At 41.9% G+C, this 13526-nt stretch overlaps 2 protein-coding genes across 7 annotated transcripts in view; one reads left to right on the forward strand and one right to left on the reverse strand.

Moving 5' to 3' along the window:
* The first annotated feature begins 2902 nt into the window (after positions 1 to 2902).
* On the forward strand, positions 2903 to 6880 carry FAAP20 (FA core complex associated protein 20). 2 transcript variants are annotated; one of them, XM_042032018.1, is made up of 4 exons: positions 2903 to 3333; positions 4361 to 4508; positions 5186 to 5808; positions 6368 to 6880. In XM_042032018.1, exons 1-4 carry the CDS (start codon positions 3230 to 3232, stop codon positions 6438 to 6440), a joined length of 948 nt encoding a protein of 315 aa, XP_041887952.1. In that variant the 5' UTR covers positions 2903 to 3229; the 3' UTR covers positions 6441 to 6880. The 2 variants fall into 2 exon arrangements, 1 of the variants encoding a protein (XP_041887952.1); XR_006016668.1 differs by lacking the exon at positions 2903 to 3333 and adding an exon at positions 3365 to 3434.
* Positions 6881 to 6953: 73 nt separating this feature from the next.
* PRKCZ (protein kinase C zeta) overlaps positions 6954 to 13526 on the reverse strand; it is a 41097-nt gene continuing 34524 nt past the window's right edge. For all 5 annotated transcript variants that reach the window (XM_042032010.1, XM_042032009.1, XM_042032011.1 and 2 more), the window contains 4 exons: positions 13332 to 13411; positions 12678 to 12767; positions 9851 to 9966; positions 6954 to 9632 (listed from right to left, as the gene is read on the reverse strand). In XM_042032010.1, the coding sequence (XP_041887944.1) occupies positions 9545 to 9632; positions 9851 to 9966; positions 12678 to 12767; positions 13332 to 13411 (374 nt within the window). In that variant the 3' untranslated portion in view covers positions 6954 to 9544. The remainder of the gene's footprint in view (positions 9633 to 9850; positions 9967 to 12677; positions 12768 to 13331; positions 13412 to 13526) is intronic.

The raw sequence follows: 13526 nt of genomic DNA on the forward strand, positions 1-13526 counted from the left end.
TTGGCAGGCAATTTATAGGCTTTAGTGATTGTGGAACTGCAAGGGATTAGAATTTGTTATAATAGCCCCTTCTTCCTGAGAGCAAAAGTTAAAACTGAGGCCCATTTTGCAGCAAGAATCAGGAACCATGTAAGTAAAGATTAAGCATGTGCAGCTTGATGAGACTCAACAGGGAAGAGATAACTACACATGCTGGCACCCCATTTACAAGGAAATACCTGCAGATAATCTGTAAGAGCATTCTGGCTTCCACAAGCTCAGATCCCTTGACCACTGGCTCAAATCCAGTCAAGGCTGATTATGATGAAGACCACTCTCCGCATTTCTAGGAGAACTTTTTTCCTAAGACCACTAAACACTCTCATTATTAAATTAGCAAGACCCAAAATCAAGCAAGAAGTAATAGGATTTCCATGCAGTGGAGGAAACAGAAGATACAATCTTGTGCAAACCCAAGAACAGGTCCTATTCTTCACTTTTCCTTCCTTTTCTTAGTACATTATTAATTCTGGAAAGATGCAGATGAAAATTACTACGTACCCTTAATGGACAAAGATTTCTAGTTTGAAATCTGCAGGTAGTTACAGAAGCAGATAGAGCAAGAATGGAAACATGACATAGTTAGAGTGGGTATCATTAAAGTGGGTATCATTAAACAGACAACAATCAAAAACACCTTAGAATTTTCAGTTAAATCTACAAAATCCAAACCCACCTACAATGTACAGTTGCTACAGAAGCAAGGTTTTCCCCTTTTGCTCTTTACAAGCAGAAGCTGCAGTAATAATTTTCCCTATTCTTTTTATTATATTCTTTCATTTGTGGCCCTTACTGCACAATAACCAATTTTTATGTTCCCCCATAATAAAGCTTTTGCAAATGCTCTAAGTGCTCACAGCACCACACAGCAACACCTCCAGCATGAAGAACAGGCTGCACTCCTGATGGTTGTTCTGGGAGAAGTCATACTTAACAACATAAATCCATGGGTACAACACATGATTTAGCAGCAGAGGATTGTCCAAGGAGTACCCAAGGGGTCATAAAGCATAAAATACTAACCCAAACATCACAGGAATAAAAGAAACTCCGTGGCGTAACTGATCATTAGCATAGATACACCCAGGAGTATGTTCGGAGTGCTTTCACAGTCCCTCGGATTCTGTTAAATCCCTGGTTTTGCATAGTTTGCTGCCTCCATGTGGTGACAGTCAGCGCTGGGCCCCAATTCCCAGTGATCCTGAGTAAAATCCCCCAAGGAACACTTCTTCAGCTAGTTGTGAAATCAAACTTCTACCCCTCCTCTGTCATCTCATTTCCCACCACTTCCACAGCCAAATCTCTCTTCAATCCACACTTTTGCTTTATTTACACCCCTTTTCTCCTGCTGTTCTTTGCTTTGTCTCTGCTTCCACCACCACCTTCCTCTCCACAGCAGCCTAAAACCTTCAGATCCAAATTCACCCCTCACCTCTGTTCCACTTACCTTGTTCCACCTGCAGCTTTTGGAGGAATGCCTTTCCCGACAAAGAAGGAAAGGAGGGCCTGTTTCCTGGGATCTCCTTTCAGCACACTGGGAAGCAGCTTCTAAATGGCAGCAAAAACGACAGGCAGAACACTGTGACTATCCCTTGGGTGTTCCCTGGGCACTGCATAGCTGTAACAGACATTAATGTGGGAAAAGGTTAGTCTGTGTGACAGGGGTTGGCTTTTCCACTGTCGTTTCTTTCTTCCTGAATTTCATTCTCGTTTTACTCTGCCCATCACACAGCTGAAATGCAGGCCCTCTAGCGTGACCATTTTTTTATTATTTTTATTTTTCAGCTGGGCTATCTATTGTATAAACTGACAAAGATCCCAGCAGCAACCAAACACTTTGCACTTCCAGGATTTTTATCTGCAAAAGGAAACCTATTAATGCTGCTTTAATGTTAAGAAATTAGCTATTACATAGAGTAAAAGACATTGTGGTGCCACAGAAACAGAAAATAACTGAGTTAACACAGGGAAGGTGAAGGCTGGGCAGAGCCTCCCAGATCTCTGCATAGACAGAATCATCCTCAGCTGAAACACCTCTGGATGGGGTTGCCCAGACCTGCCCAGGTTTAATTTATGTGAAATGTGAATCTCTGAACTCTGATACCCATTTTCAAGGTTCAGATCCACTCAAAGCACATATTAAGGCATGTCAACTGTCACTCAATAAATTTTTGCTGGGCTCTGTGGCCAACACAGTGATTCACAGGTGTAACTTTTAATACAGTCAATATTGATGCCTCCTTTCCACTCTGAAAAATACAAGGATGGAGCGGTCCACAGACATCTAGCAACACAAAAATACAGTTACAGGGAAAAAAAAGTTAACTGGGATTCATGTTTCACCAATAAAAATTTTGTTTTATGCAAAGAGTTGTCAGTACTGGTGCGCCCTCATAAACACCTGTTACCCAACTGGATTTACTTCCTTGTACAATTATTTCTTGCATCAATTGCAAAGAATTTAAACAGCAGAGTTACTTTCTGATCCTTTCATGTACTGTTGGAGGATGAAGCGTCTGTCACCATTCCTCTGGTGTCTGTTTTTGAGGAGGCTGCAGCCTGGGGAGTGTTTAAACCCTCTCTAGCACTTTATTTCAAGCCACACGGCGACATTCCCGCCAAAAACGTCGAACTGCATCAGTTCAGATTCTTCTCTAAAAGCGAAATTAGGTCAGACGTGCGCTCCCAATCCATTTTATTTTTTGCAACAACAGCCTTTGGGCTTGGCCCCGCGCGGCAGCCGCAGACCCAGGGCGGGACCGGCCAGGCCCCACCCGCCGCCATCTTATCCCCCTCAGCCACGGGGACCACCCAGCACAGCCCCTGACCCTGCCCTTCCCGACACACCAAAACCCTACAAAACCATAAAGTTTGAGCGGTAAAAGCAACACAAAAAGGGCTGTTTTCGAGGCAGCCCAGCCCCCGGCGGCTGAAGGGTGCAGGGGCTGGGGAACGGAGGGCTCCTCTCAGGGCGCCCTCAGAGCTGCTCGCCCGCCCCCACCGACCCGCGCCGTGAGGGCGGCTCTAAGGGCGGCAAGTCACAGCCCCGGGCGGCAAGTCACAGCCCCGGCAACGCTCCCGGGGCAGGAGGAAGAGGAAGAGGAGGAGGAGGAAGCCCCGGTCGCCCTCTCTCCCCGCCCTCCCGTGGCCGCCAGCGCCGTCCCCTGACGAGGCGCGGGGAGGCTCGGCCATGTGTGAGGAAGGAGCAGCCATGCTGCGCCTGAAGCCCCGGACGGCGCCGTCCGCCCGCGGCCGGGAGCGCAGCCCCGGCCCCGAGCCCCCGCCGCGGCCCCCGTGAGTCGGCACCGGGGGGATCGGATCGGTCCTGGGGGACCGGATCGACCCCAGCGACCCGCAGCGTTTCGCGGTCAGGTCCATGTCTATGGCTGTGAAAGGTTATTTCATAAAACACCGCCCGTAGCGCCTTTAAAAAAAATTAGAGACAAAACTGCAGGGTAAAGCACACCGGGCCCTGCGCGTTGCGCGCGTTCCTCGGCGCAGAACAGCACTGGCGAGGACAGGGCCTGAAAAATGCTAATGTATGAAAGCTCAGTATTTTTTCTTCCAGAACACGGCTCACAGGAACGCAGAAATAATTCCTGTTTTTTCCAGCCCCGGAGTTGGGGAGGACTGAAGGCAATGCGTGGCTCGGTTCGTGTTCGAGCCCGGGGGGCTCGGCCGTGTCCCTTCCACCACGGCCTATGAGAGGTTCATCACTCTGCTCTTTGAGGGCGTGTTGCTTCTAATTTCTTCACCGCGCGGCTTTATTCCTGGACAGCGACCCAAGAAAACGCGTCAGGAAGAATGCTGGAAATACCACTGTGACATTAACATTCCATCTTCCCCTTGGAATTGTCTTTGTACAGCATTACCTTTTAGTGCTTATAGTTCCTAGGATCAGTTAAATCAAGTTGTTTGGGAAGATAGTCAGTAATTTCAAATGGCAGTGTGGAAATGCCCAGACATACATGGGAACTGATGCAATTGCCACCCTCAGTGCAAACACTTCCATGATTTCTGTGCTCAGCAGGTGTTAAGTTTGGTATTTGAGAATATAAAACAGTGGCTACACCTAACTGTTTCACTTGGAAGCGAAAATAGTGATAGATACCTACGGCTCATTTGTTAGAAGCAAAAAAGAAAGCATTTAGACATTAATTTTTTGCTAGCTGTACAAAGTACATGTCATAGCAAGCTGTAAAAAAATGTTTGTATGCTAAATAATGTCTTTGTGTTCCAGAAAAAAGAGGCAAACTAGTATCAGTGTAAGAGTATTTTCTTTCCTCTCTCCCCCCTTCAAACTATTGGACTGTCTTTACAGGGCATCGACTGACAGGTGTTCCTGGTTTGAAAAGGAAGAATTAAATGAGTGTGAAAAAACCTGGATTTTGTTACTGAAAGACATCAGTCAAAATTCACACTGCACAAACTGGGACACAGTGCCCAGCTTTCCAGAGTTCTTGGAAAAGGTAGCGTGCTGTATCCTTGTTTTTGCACTTCGTGTCCTGCTTCCAATAGCGACAGCCTGGTTAATGGGAAACAACCTGAAATAGCTTTTAGAGATGTGGGTTTCAGCTCTTTATGTGCAGTGGTGTGGCCAAGCATGGTGTGGCAGGGAATATAAGGACAGCTACAAGAGGCTTTTTTTGCAGTACAGCAAATTCTTTCCAACATTTTGCTGGGAAGAGGGAGCCTGTGTAAGGATGCTGACTGCCATAAACAGCAGCATCGCCCTAAGGAGTGAAACTGGAAAAGGCAAACTGTAATGGAGGGGTTAGTTACACAGAACGCACCCTGACATCGTTCCAGTGGCATTAGGCAAGATCACAACGTAAAAATCAGTCCTTATAAAGTACTTTTTTCCTCCCCTGAACAGCAGCAGGTTGTTGTTTTCATCCGTAGTCTCTCTGGAACATGAGTACCCATTGTATCCATTTAGAAACGTTCAGGGAAGACCCATAGTCCATCAGCTCCAGGAAGCTCCTGATTGCTTTATGGGTGCTGGAAAAGGGACATAAATAAAATGTTCTTTTCTTCACAGTAGCTCAGCTTTCTCAGTATTTGCAATGTGTTCCCAAAGCCTGGGGTTTAAGTATTGATTGAGCCACATTTGCTTAAGACATTCTCTGTGTGTGTGTTTTACAAGGCTGAGGAAAAGAGTCCAGAACACCAGGAAGTCTTTACAGTCGGAACGAAAGACTTTCAGTGGGTATCATTCCCATCTTTTCACAAAGAAAAACGTCTGAAGCCCAAGGATCTGAGCTCCCAGCAGCCAACACAGAGCCAGAGCAATGAGTTACATAAAGGACAGGGCCAAGCAGATAAACTGAAAAGTTTATCATCTACAGCTGAGAAAACCTGCTGGGGAATCAGTACAGATCAAGCCAAAACCGCATCTGGGGAAGACACAAAAGGTGTTTCAAAGCTGGATGTGAGTCTTAAGTCATGTGAACTCCCTGGACACAGCAGCTCTGCACAGCCCTCGGCACTGGCACAAAGCCCCACAGAAGCTTTGAGCCCTCAGCAGCACCGCACAGGGACTGTACAGAACAGCAGGGCAGAGGGGAAAGAAAAGGGTGAGGAAGAACCTCAAATCCAAACACATCAGGGGGATGTTCCCGTGGGGAAGACCAGAGGGGGGCCTGCGGAGAAGCCTCGGCTCGGGAGTGCTCCTGGGGCTGAGAGCTGCGAAGAGAAGATGGAAAGCCAGAGTGAAGCAGCTTCAGCTCTTGACAGTTGTCCAATGTGTCTGATTAAGTTTAGTGGAAGGTAAGTTTGTTTTGGTTTTTTTCATAACTTTCCCATAAGTTAACCCCATCCTCTATATACAAAATAACAAAAGCAGACAAAACTTCTACTGTGAGGTCCTTTTTAGCTGTCAGAATTACCTACTTTAATCCCATTTACAAGTTGAGTATCTGCTCTTTAGTAAGAGCTGTTAACACGATTTCATAATACGTAGGCTGTCAGAGTTGCTGAAAATGTGCATTTCAACAGGTCCCCTAACCCTGCAAGCTCTGTTGGGTGCAACTTTTCCTGTTGTTAGGAGGCTGAACAGGAAGACAAAAGAGTGGCTGCATTAATATTTATACAATTTTGGTCATTCTATCGAGACAGGCTTAAAATGAATCAGATCTCTATATTCAGGTCTGTGCTACTTAGCTCCAGCTGGAGCAGCAGTAACAGCAAGGGTGGGAGGTTTGGGTAGATTTGTGTAGAGTTGCTGGGCACAGCAGTGACTCCTCCCCTAAGGTACCAGAACACTTCTGGGAGAGAGTAAAGTAGAAGGATTCGACTGTTTCTCACTGCACAAACACTGTGTTTGCAGACTCTCACAGCTGGATATCGATGGCCACCTTGCCAGGTGCTTGTCTGAAAGTGCAGATGATGTCATGTGGTAGAGCCAGAAGAGTGGAGAGCAAAGGAGCAAGGCCAAGGATGAAGCTTTCTCAAAGGAAAAGGAAAAATGTGTCAAGGAAGCGCATCCTCACCTCTGCCTTGCTTAAGGATCGCAAGCCAGTAACTCAGTAGAAGGTCAAGTGCCACCTGCCTGTTTGTTTTTTTTATTTTAAAGCCTCTCAAATACATGTAAAGTAGTTCTAGTTCTGAAAATGGTGCTCTGGGATGTCCTAGAGATCCCCAGGGAAATCAGGCTTGGTACTCCTGAAAAAAATGCACTATTGGAAATCCCTGGAGCTTTGTCTGATGCACAGTTCCGAATTTCTCAGGACAGAAGAAAGCAGCTGAGCAAAAGACAACTGTTACTTACTCTAATTCAAAAGTTTACCTGTTTAGAAAAAAATACCAGTAATCTACGAAAATAAACTGAGTTAAAAAGTCATTTGAACTTAGCATTTTTTGTCTGTTTCAGAGGTTGGGCATAGCCCAGTTTACTGATAAATAATAACAGTCTATTAACTTTTTCATTAAAGTCTTTAATAGATGTGCAAGAATATAAATGATCTCAGCTGTTATGGATTAGTATACCATCTTCTGCACAAGTAAAACTGGTCAGCAAAGATCCCAACTAATTAATTATACAAAACTACAAGAACATATTTACTGTTTTACAATCATTAAATTAGCTAGAATTTTCATTTACTATTTCAAATAAGACAACTATATATCATTACCAGATCCATTTGTAATATATTAGGATTTTTTTTCCAAACCACACATTTAATTACATCCTTCATTTTCTTTTATTTATAAAACAAGTACTTTATATAAAAAATTTCCCCTTCATCATGAACAGAACATTATTCAAACACTTGCACATGAGCAACCAAACTTGTACCCAGCAAACTATTTGGCAACACAGCAACATTGTAAATGCCTGTAAATTCTTAAATAAAAATCAAATAGTCTTTACAATGTTTGTTTAGCAAAATGTGTCTTTCTATTCTTCCTTCCCTCCCTCCCAAAATGTTCTGAAACCTAGAAAAAAGGTTAAAAAAAAACCCCAACCCACATTTCTAATATTTCCAGTTTAAAGTTCCATGCCCTGGCATGTCAAAGGACAGCTTAACCTGTCACAGTTCCATTCATGAGCTGCCTGCAGTCACTCTGATCACTACTGATTAGCTTTAGTACCAGGGGAGTTGAAAACACTGAAAAGGAAGTTATTCAGGGTAAATAAAATAAGAGGGAAAAGGAGCAATTTAAAAAATGTCAGATTACATTTAAAAGGTAATGTTGCCTTTAGTAGATAATAAAGTATCTAAAGTCCAGGCATTTGAGGCAAGTACTTTTTACTGGTTAAATTATTTAGTGCTGATTAAAACACATTTTGCTGAATATGAAAAGCTACAGTCCAACAGAGAAACCCACAACTGAAACCTGAATGGGATTCATAGAACTAAACAACCACAGGTCTGCATAATTGTGGCTAAAGAGGGGATACAAAACCTAGATTGTTATCAATGATTAATTGAATATTTCAAACAATGTTTTGGCAGTCTGGTCCTAGCACCTCATGACTTGGATGTGAATCCCAAAGATGTCATGTTCAGCACCTAATGCAATGCTGTACCCTGAGAAAAACCATAGGTTAATGTAAAGAAAGTGAAAGTGTCGCAATTTATCCTGTTTTACACCCAACCAGGTGAGATGCCACAGCACAGGGTTCCTCCTCTCTTCCTTCCCACACAAGCCCTGGAGCCGCAGCCCAGCCCGAGGCAGCAGAGCCTCGCTGCTGTCCCAGGGCAGCGAACCCGGCGGCTCGGCTGCGGCTCCGGCACCTCCAGCACAGCTTTGCCAGCTCCTGAGCTCTCCCCTTTCGGATGCCCTGGCTCCCCTGGCACCCCCCCAGTTCCCACCAGAAGGGATTCCATAGTTGTCTTTTGCTTTTTCCAATTTCTTAGGTATTCATTTTCCTTCCATTAAAAAAATTGTACTACTTTGATGCAAATCATTTCGCTGAAAGATCCCATTCTCTGCTGCAGAATGATTAGTTATTAACATACACTGAGTAACTGTAAGCAGACAGTTTATCATAAGTAGGAGGTGTGCTTTATCAGGAAAGTGGATTTTATCTTATGGTTATTCTAGATTTACTACTTAAACTTTAAGGCTATGCTTTACTATGCTTTTGCTCTACATCTGAATATTTTTATTGTTGATAAAAATACTTTTCAAAAATCTAATATACAACACAATATCATTGTAGGTGTAGGCACTGCTTAAGTATGTTTAGAAACCCTTTGTGTGCAAATTTAGTTTTCTTCAATCTCTACATTTTGGTAAATTTGGAGTTTAAGACAACAGATTTTGAAATTGATACTGTAAATTCTAATTTGGAATTAATCTCACTGAGTCACTCGGCATTCCAAATTCTGTAAAAATGCAACTAAACATCAGGCTGCAGCTGTGAACTGTATGTTTCAGATGGAAATGTTACTTAATATTAACGAGCAGAACTTACCAGGTGTAAGAACGTCCCAAATACGCAATAATCCTTCAATGCAGTTTTATCCATTTAGGCACTTAAATCTTGTACCCAAATTTATGTTTTGATTGCTAATAAAACACAACTCCTTTTAAATATATCTGAGATGTTTAGACAGGTACCACTTGTGAAAAAAGGCATCAAAAATAAGCTTCAACACCACCATAATATATTTTATTCTTCAGGATGTTACACTGTAATACTCTTCAACTGGGAGCTCATTGCATCAAATGTTTGTAGAAAGTGTGTGGATCTCAAAGTTTCTCATGATCTCCTTTTGCAGGGATGCAATGAACGTTTCAATCCTTCATGAAACAGGCACAAAATGCAAATTCCTTCATTAATGAAGCCAGTTGTGTCAGTGCCCAGAACTTAAGAATCACTAAGTGGCAGAGGACACCCACCAAAATCATTATTCTCTTCTTTGATTTTCAGCAGCAAATTTGTTTTTAGATCATTGGTCTCCATCCAAAGTGACCAGTCCCCAGCCTCGCATGCATATACTGTAGTTAAGGATAAATTAATGTCATTCACACTGTCCCCAACGAGGTCATTTCTTCATACTGTTTCTTCTGTTGACAGCAACAATGGATTAATATATTCAAATCCTTCAAATTCTGACTGATCTATTCGCTTTATTATATCTCTGAAAAACAAATGAGAGCAGTGTTTAGTTTATCAGAACACTGGGCAGTCTTGTATCATATATAATAAGTTATGCAAGATACGTAGGATACAAAGATTTCAAATTTACTGTAACACGACTATGTTCTAATGGCAAGTACACAGTCTCTTAGTGATTTTCAGATAATTTATCAATTAATTTCTTAATATGCAGCTGGATTGGGGGAAAGCAGCACGTACTCATCATCTGGGGTGAGCTGCACGGGCTCGCTGGTGAACTGCGTGTCGAAGTTATCCAACCCATAATCATCCGTGATCTGCGGCTGGAACGGGGGCGTCGTCTGCTTCTTCTCCAGCTACCCAAAATATGGGGGAAAGGAGAAATTACAGTGTGGAAGAGTTACAACATCCCTCAGGAAACTCAAATCCAACTGCAGTAAGTGCTATTGGAGAGGAACAGCAAAATACCAAGTAGTACACCCTACAAGCCAGGCAACAGACACCAACACAATTAGTGCTCTGCATTTGAAAATAAAAATCCACAAATAATTCAACCATTTATGTTTTCTCTAAATTGGTAGATCACAATCAGAACTGATAAATTCCCACAGTGCTGCAATACAGCAGTTAGCACAATATATTTACTTTTGTTCCTGAGAAATCGACCTACTTTTCTTCCTGCACTTGTGTGCAATCTGTCACATAGTCCAATTTATAGTAGCACAGACACCAACATTCTAATTCTAACATTTATAGTCAGTTAAAAAACTGTCTAGGCTACAAATCTCCATAATCTAACTTAGGACAGGTAAGCAGGATGTGAGTAGTAGTTACCACTGACGAAAATGATGACTTGTATTACCAACATGGGGAGCAAACTTGATTTTAGGGCCAGGATCTCTCATGATGGTTAGTACAGAGCAAACAAAACAGGGAATAAATTACAGAAAGATCTTGGATTTCAGGTTTCAGACAAGAGCACAGGAAGCACAGATGGAGATAGGAGGAAATTGTGAAACTGTCACAGGGTGGTGAATTAACACATCAACATCCCATCAGTGATCAGGTCTGGGAAAGCACCATGAAATCAAAGTTTTAAGGAAGAAGTAATTAGCCCCTCCCAAACAAGAATTGCAGCATGAAAGAATTAGCAAAATGAATATTTAAAAACTGAAGTAGGGCAGCAGGACCATCCCTGTGAAGCTGTTGCCACACACTCACATCCAACAGACAGACATTATTCCACAAGGGGTTAAACATCAGACTTCCTCTTTTGTTATACTCAGTAAAGCATAAAAGCCCTCTTAAATAAGCCATAGACAGAACTTGCAGCCTTTAACTTGAGAAAATTCACTCATCAAAAATAGGTGGTGAAGCTCTAAAAAATACCTCACTGCAAACAGTAGCTATGGCTTTGTAGTTCTTGCTCTGGCATATAATGGTTAAACACCATAAAAACAGGCACTGAGATAAGAAGAGACTGAATGTATCAAAACAATCTAAAAAAGAACGGCCCTGGATGCTGCTGAGCCATCCTACACCAGAGTGAGCAATCTGAAGTGTTCTAGGCTGTGCCACACACACTTTGGATGACTAACACGAGGAAAAATGTTCCTGGGCTGTGTGTTCATTTTCCCTGTATTTATTTTTCCATTTAGCTCAAGGTTCACACAGAACAAGTTTTAAGTTGTTTCCTTGGGTTCCAACTTAAAAGCTTTTCCAAATCTTTTCAAGTCCAAATGTTTTCTTTGAAATGCATGCAGGTGGTGAGTAGGAGATTCTAATAACTAAAAAAGCTTTCCAAATATTTTCTCATTTTTTCCTGAGTATATTTGCCAGAACTTATTAGAAATTTAGCTTCAAGTTTATTTAACATTGATCCTCCTGAGCAGCACTGTCCTAAGCATATCACAAAACAGATCTCCTAAATCTTTCCACTTTTTAAAAAAATAGATATTTGTATTAAAGCTTTCAGCCATGAAAATATGTTAGAAAAGACAAAAATTCAATCAGCATAAATGTTGACCAAGAAGTACCAATTTCAATGAAGAGGTTTTTTCTACAAATAAAATACAAATCCGACAGTTGTTGTCTTCTCTCTCTCAAAAAACTGCAAAGCAGAACAAACTGCAGGACATGATGTTCTGCTCCACACCCCCAGGTGAACTGCACTGTGGCACCACAAGGTAGCAAAAAAAGAAAAATAATAACACTCAGGCTGGAGGGAGGACTCCAAGCAAGGGATGTCTGGCAAAATTAAAGCCAGCCCTCATTACAGGGATAATTTTGTAAACACCAGATCTTTTAAAGCACAGGCACTTTACGCACTGAATGTGTTCTCTGAAGAATGTTACAATGAAATTCAGAGCAGCAGCTTCAAAGGGAAAATGAAATTGTGCAGCTTTCTCTCATCTGAACTCTTTCATGTTAGTGCTGCCTCTTCCTACACTTCCTGCAGCCTTCCCAGACTATGAAAATACTACAGACACACTTTTCAATTGTTAAATAGCTATTAAAAATGTAAGGCTGACAGGGAGGTGCTCCAGACTTCACAGCTTTATTGCTGAAGCGTCAATAAATGTTACCATGTCATTTCTGGGATGTTTCCACACTGAAGACAGAAGGTAACACAATTACCAAGTAGCAGATTTAAAAACTCAATTTGATACAATTTTACGCTTGAAAACCCACTGAAATACAAGTCATCATCTTCACCACGAACCAGAAACCTCCCTCACACCACCAGTACTAAAGAAAACCTGCAAACTGTAATCAGAGCCCCTTTATAAATAACCCCACTGCCCTCCAGCCACATCCTTAACAAAAGGGACTGATCCTGCTCACTCTTCCTCAGGTCACTAAACCCTGGCACCCACCTGAATAATCCAGCTGATTTTAGGAGTCAGAGTTGATAAATTCAGCTGGCTTTTAATGCACTATGAGTACTACTTTTACATTTCTAGAATGCATTTTCCCTGTCTGCACTGAAGCTGTCCATATGCACACAACTAATAAATTAATGAATTATTCCTTTTGAACACCCAGAAACACAACGACTGATTTTTACCAGATCCCAGTCTATGCTGCGGAAAAACGTGTGAGACTTGATATCAGCAAATCCTGTCTGGGGCTGACAGCCAAGCCTTTCTTTGGGATCCTGTGGAAAACACAAGACACTGGAATTACACACTCCAAGCCACTTACAGCCCACGTTTGCCAAAAAGCCCACAGAGATGACTCCAGCATTCCTATGACTGTGCAAACTCTGCTGGAATAAACACACTATGGCTAGCAAGGGATTTTAATTTTTTTTTTCTTTAAATAAAGTTTATTTGAAATTTAATTTTTAAATTATATTTTACAACTTCTCAAAATACGGGATTTATTTAAAAATGTACAATTCATGTTCTTTTTGCCATTCATGATAACGGTTCTAGAGATTTCAATCAGCTTAATTAAATGAGTAGTAAGTATTACAGAAAAGAGTTTATAAACAAAGCTATAGTTACTTTTTGAAAGCCTACACCTAGCTGAAAATCAAGCCTGTGCTGTGGAATTCCCTCAGTAAATTTGCAACTAAGTGGGGTTTTTAACATAGAGGATACCAAGGTTTTATAGATTTTCTTAATAGTAAGCAGATTAACTTCTTAACTGTATCACTTTCAACAGGAAGCTCTGACTTCCAGCTTTCAGATGCTAAAAATAAGAGAATGTTATTTACCTTGTTTAAAAATCCTTTTAACACATGGGAAGCCTTGACAGAAAGAAACCTTGGAATCCGGATTGGCTTCTCCAGAATAACTGTTACAGGTTTAAAAACAGCAGTATTGGGTTTTGGTTTGTGACATTGACCATGATTTCAATACAAACACTTATTATTTCAGCATGGTATCAGTTAGAAAATGGAAGATAAAGT

The sequence above is a fragment of the Corvus kubaryi genome, unplaced genomic scaffold, assembly GCF_017639235.1.
Source record: "Corvus kubaryi isolate FWS band 111438036 unplaced genomic scaffold, C.kubaryi_AGA036_p1.0 37352, whole genome shotgun sequence".
Classification (NCBI taxonomy): Eukaryota; Metazoa; Chordata; class Aves; order Passeriformes; family Corvidae; genus Corvus; species Corvus kubaryi.

Coding starts and splice junctions, on each gene's coding strand:
- FAAP20 (XM_042032018.1), top strand. CDS start 3,230: ATGTGTGAGGAAGGAGCAGCCATGCTGCGCCTGAAGCCCCGGACGGCG. Junction 3,334..4,360: donor GAGCCCCCGCCGCGGCCCCC/GTGAGTCGGCAC, acceptor CTGTCTTTACAG/GGCATCGACTGACAGGTGTT. Junction 5,809..6,367: donor CTGATTAAGTTTAGTGGAAG/GTAAGTTTGTTT, acceptor CTGTGTTTGCAG/ACTCTCACAGCTGGATATCG.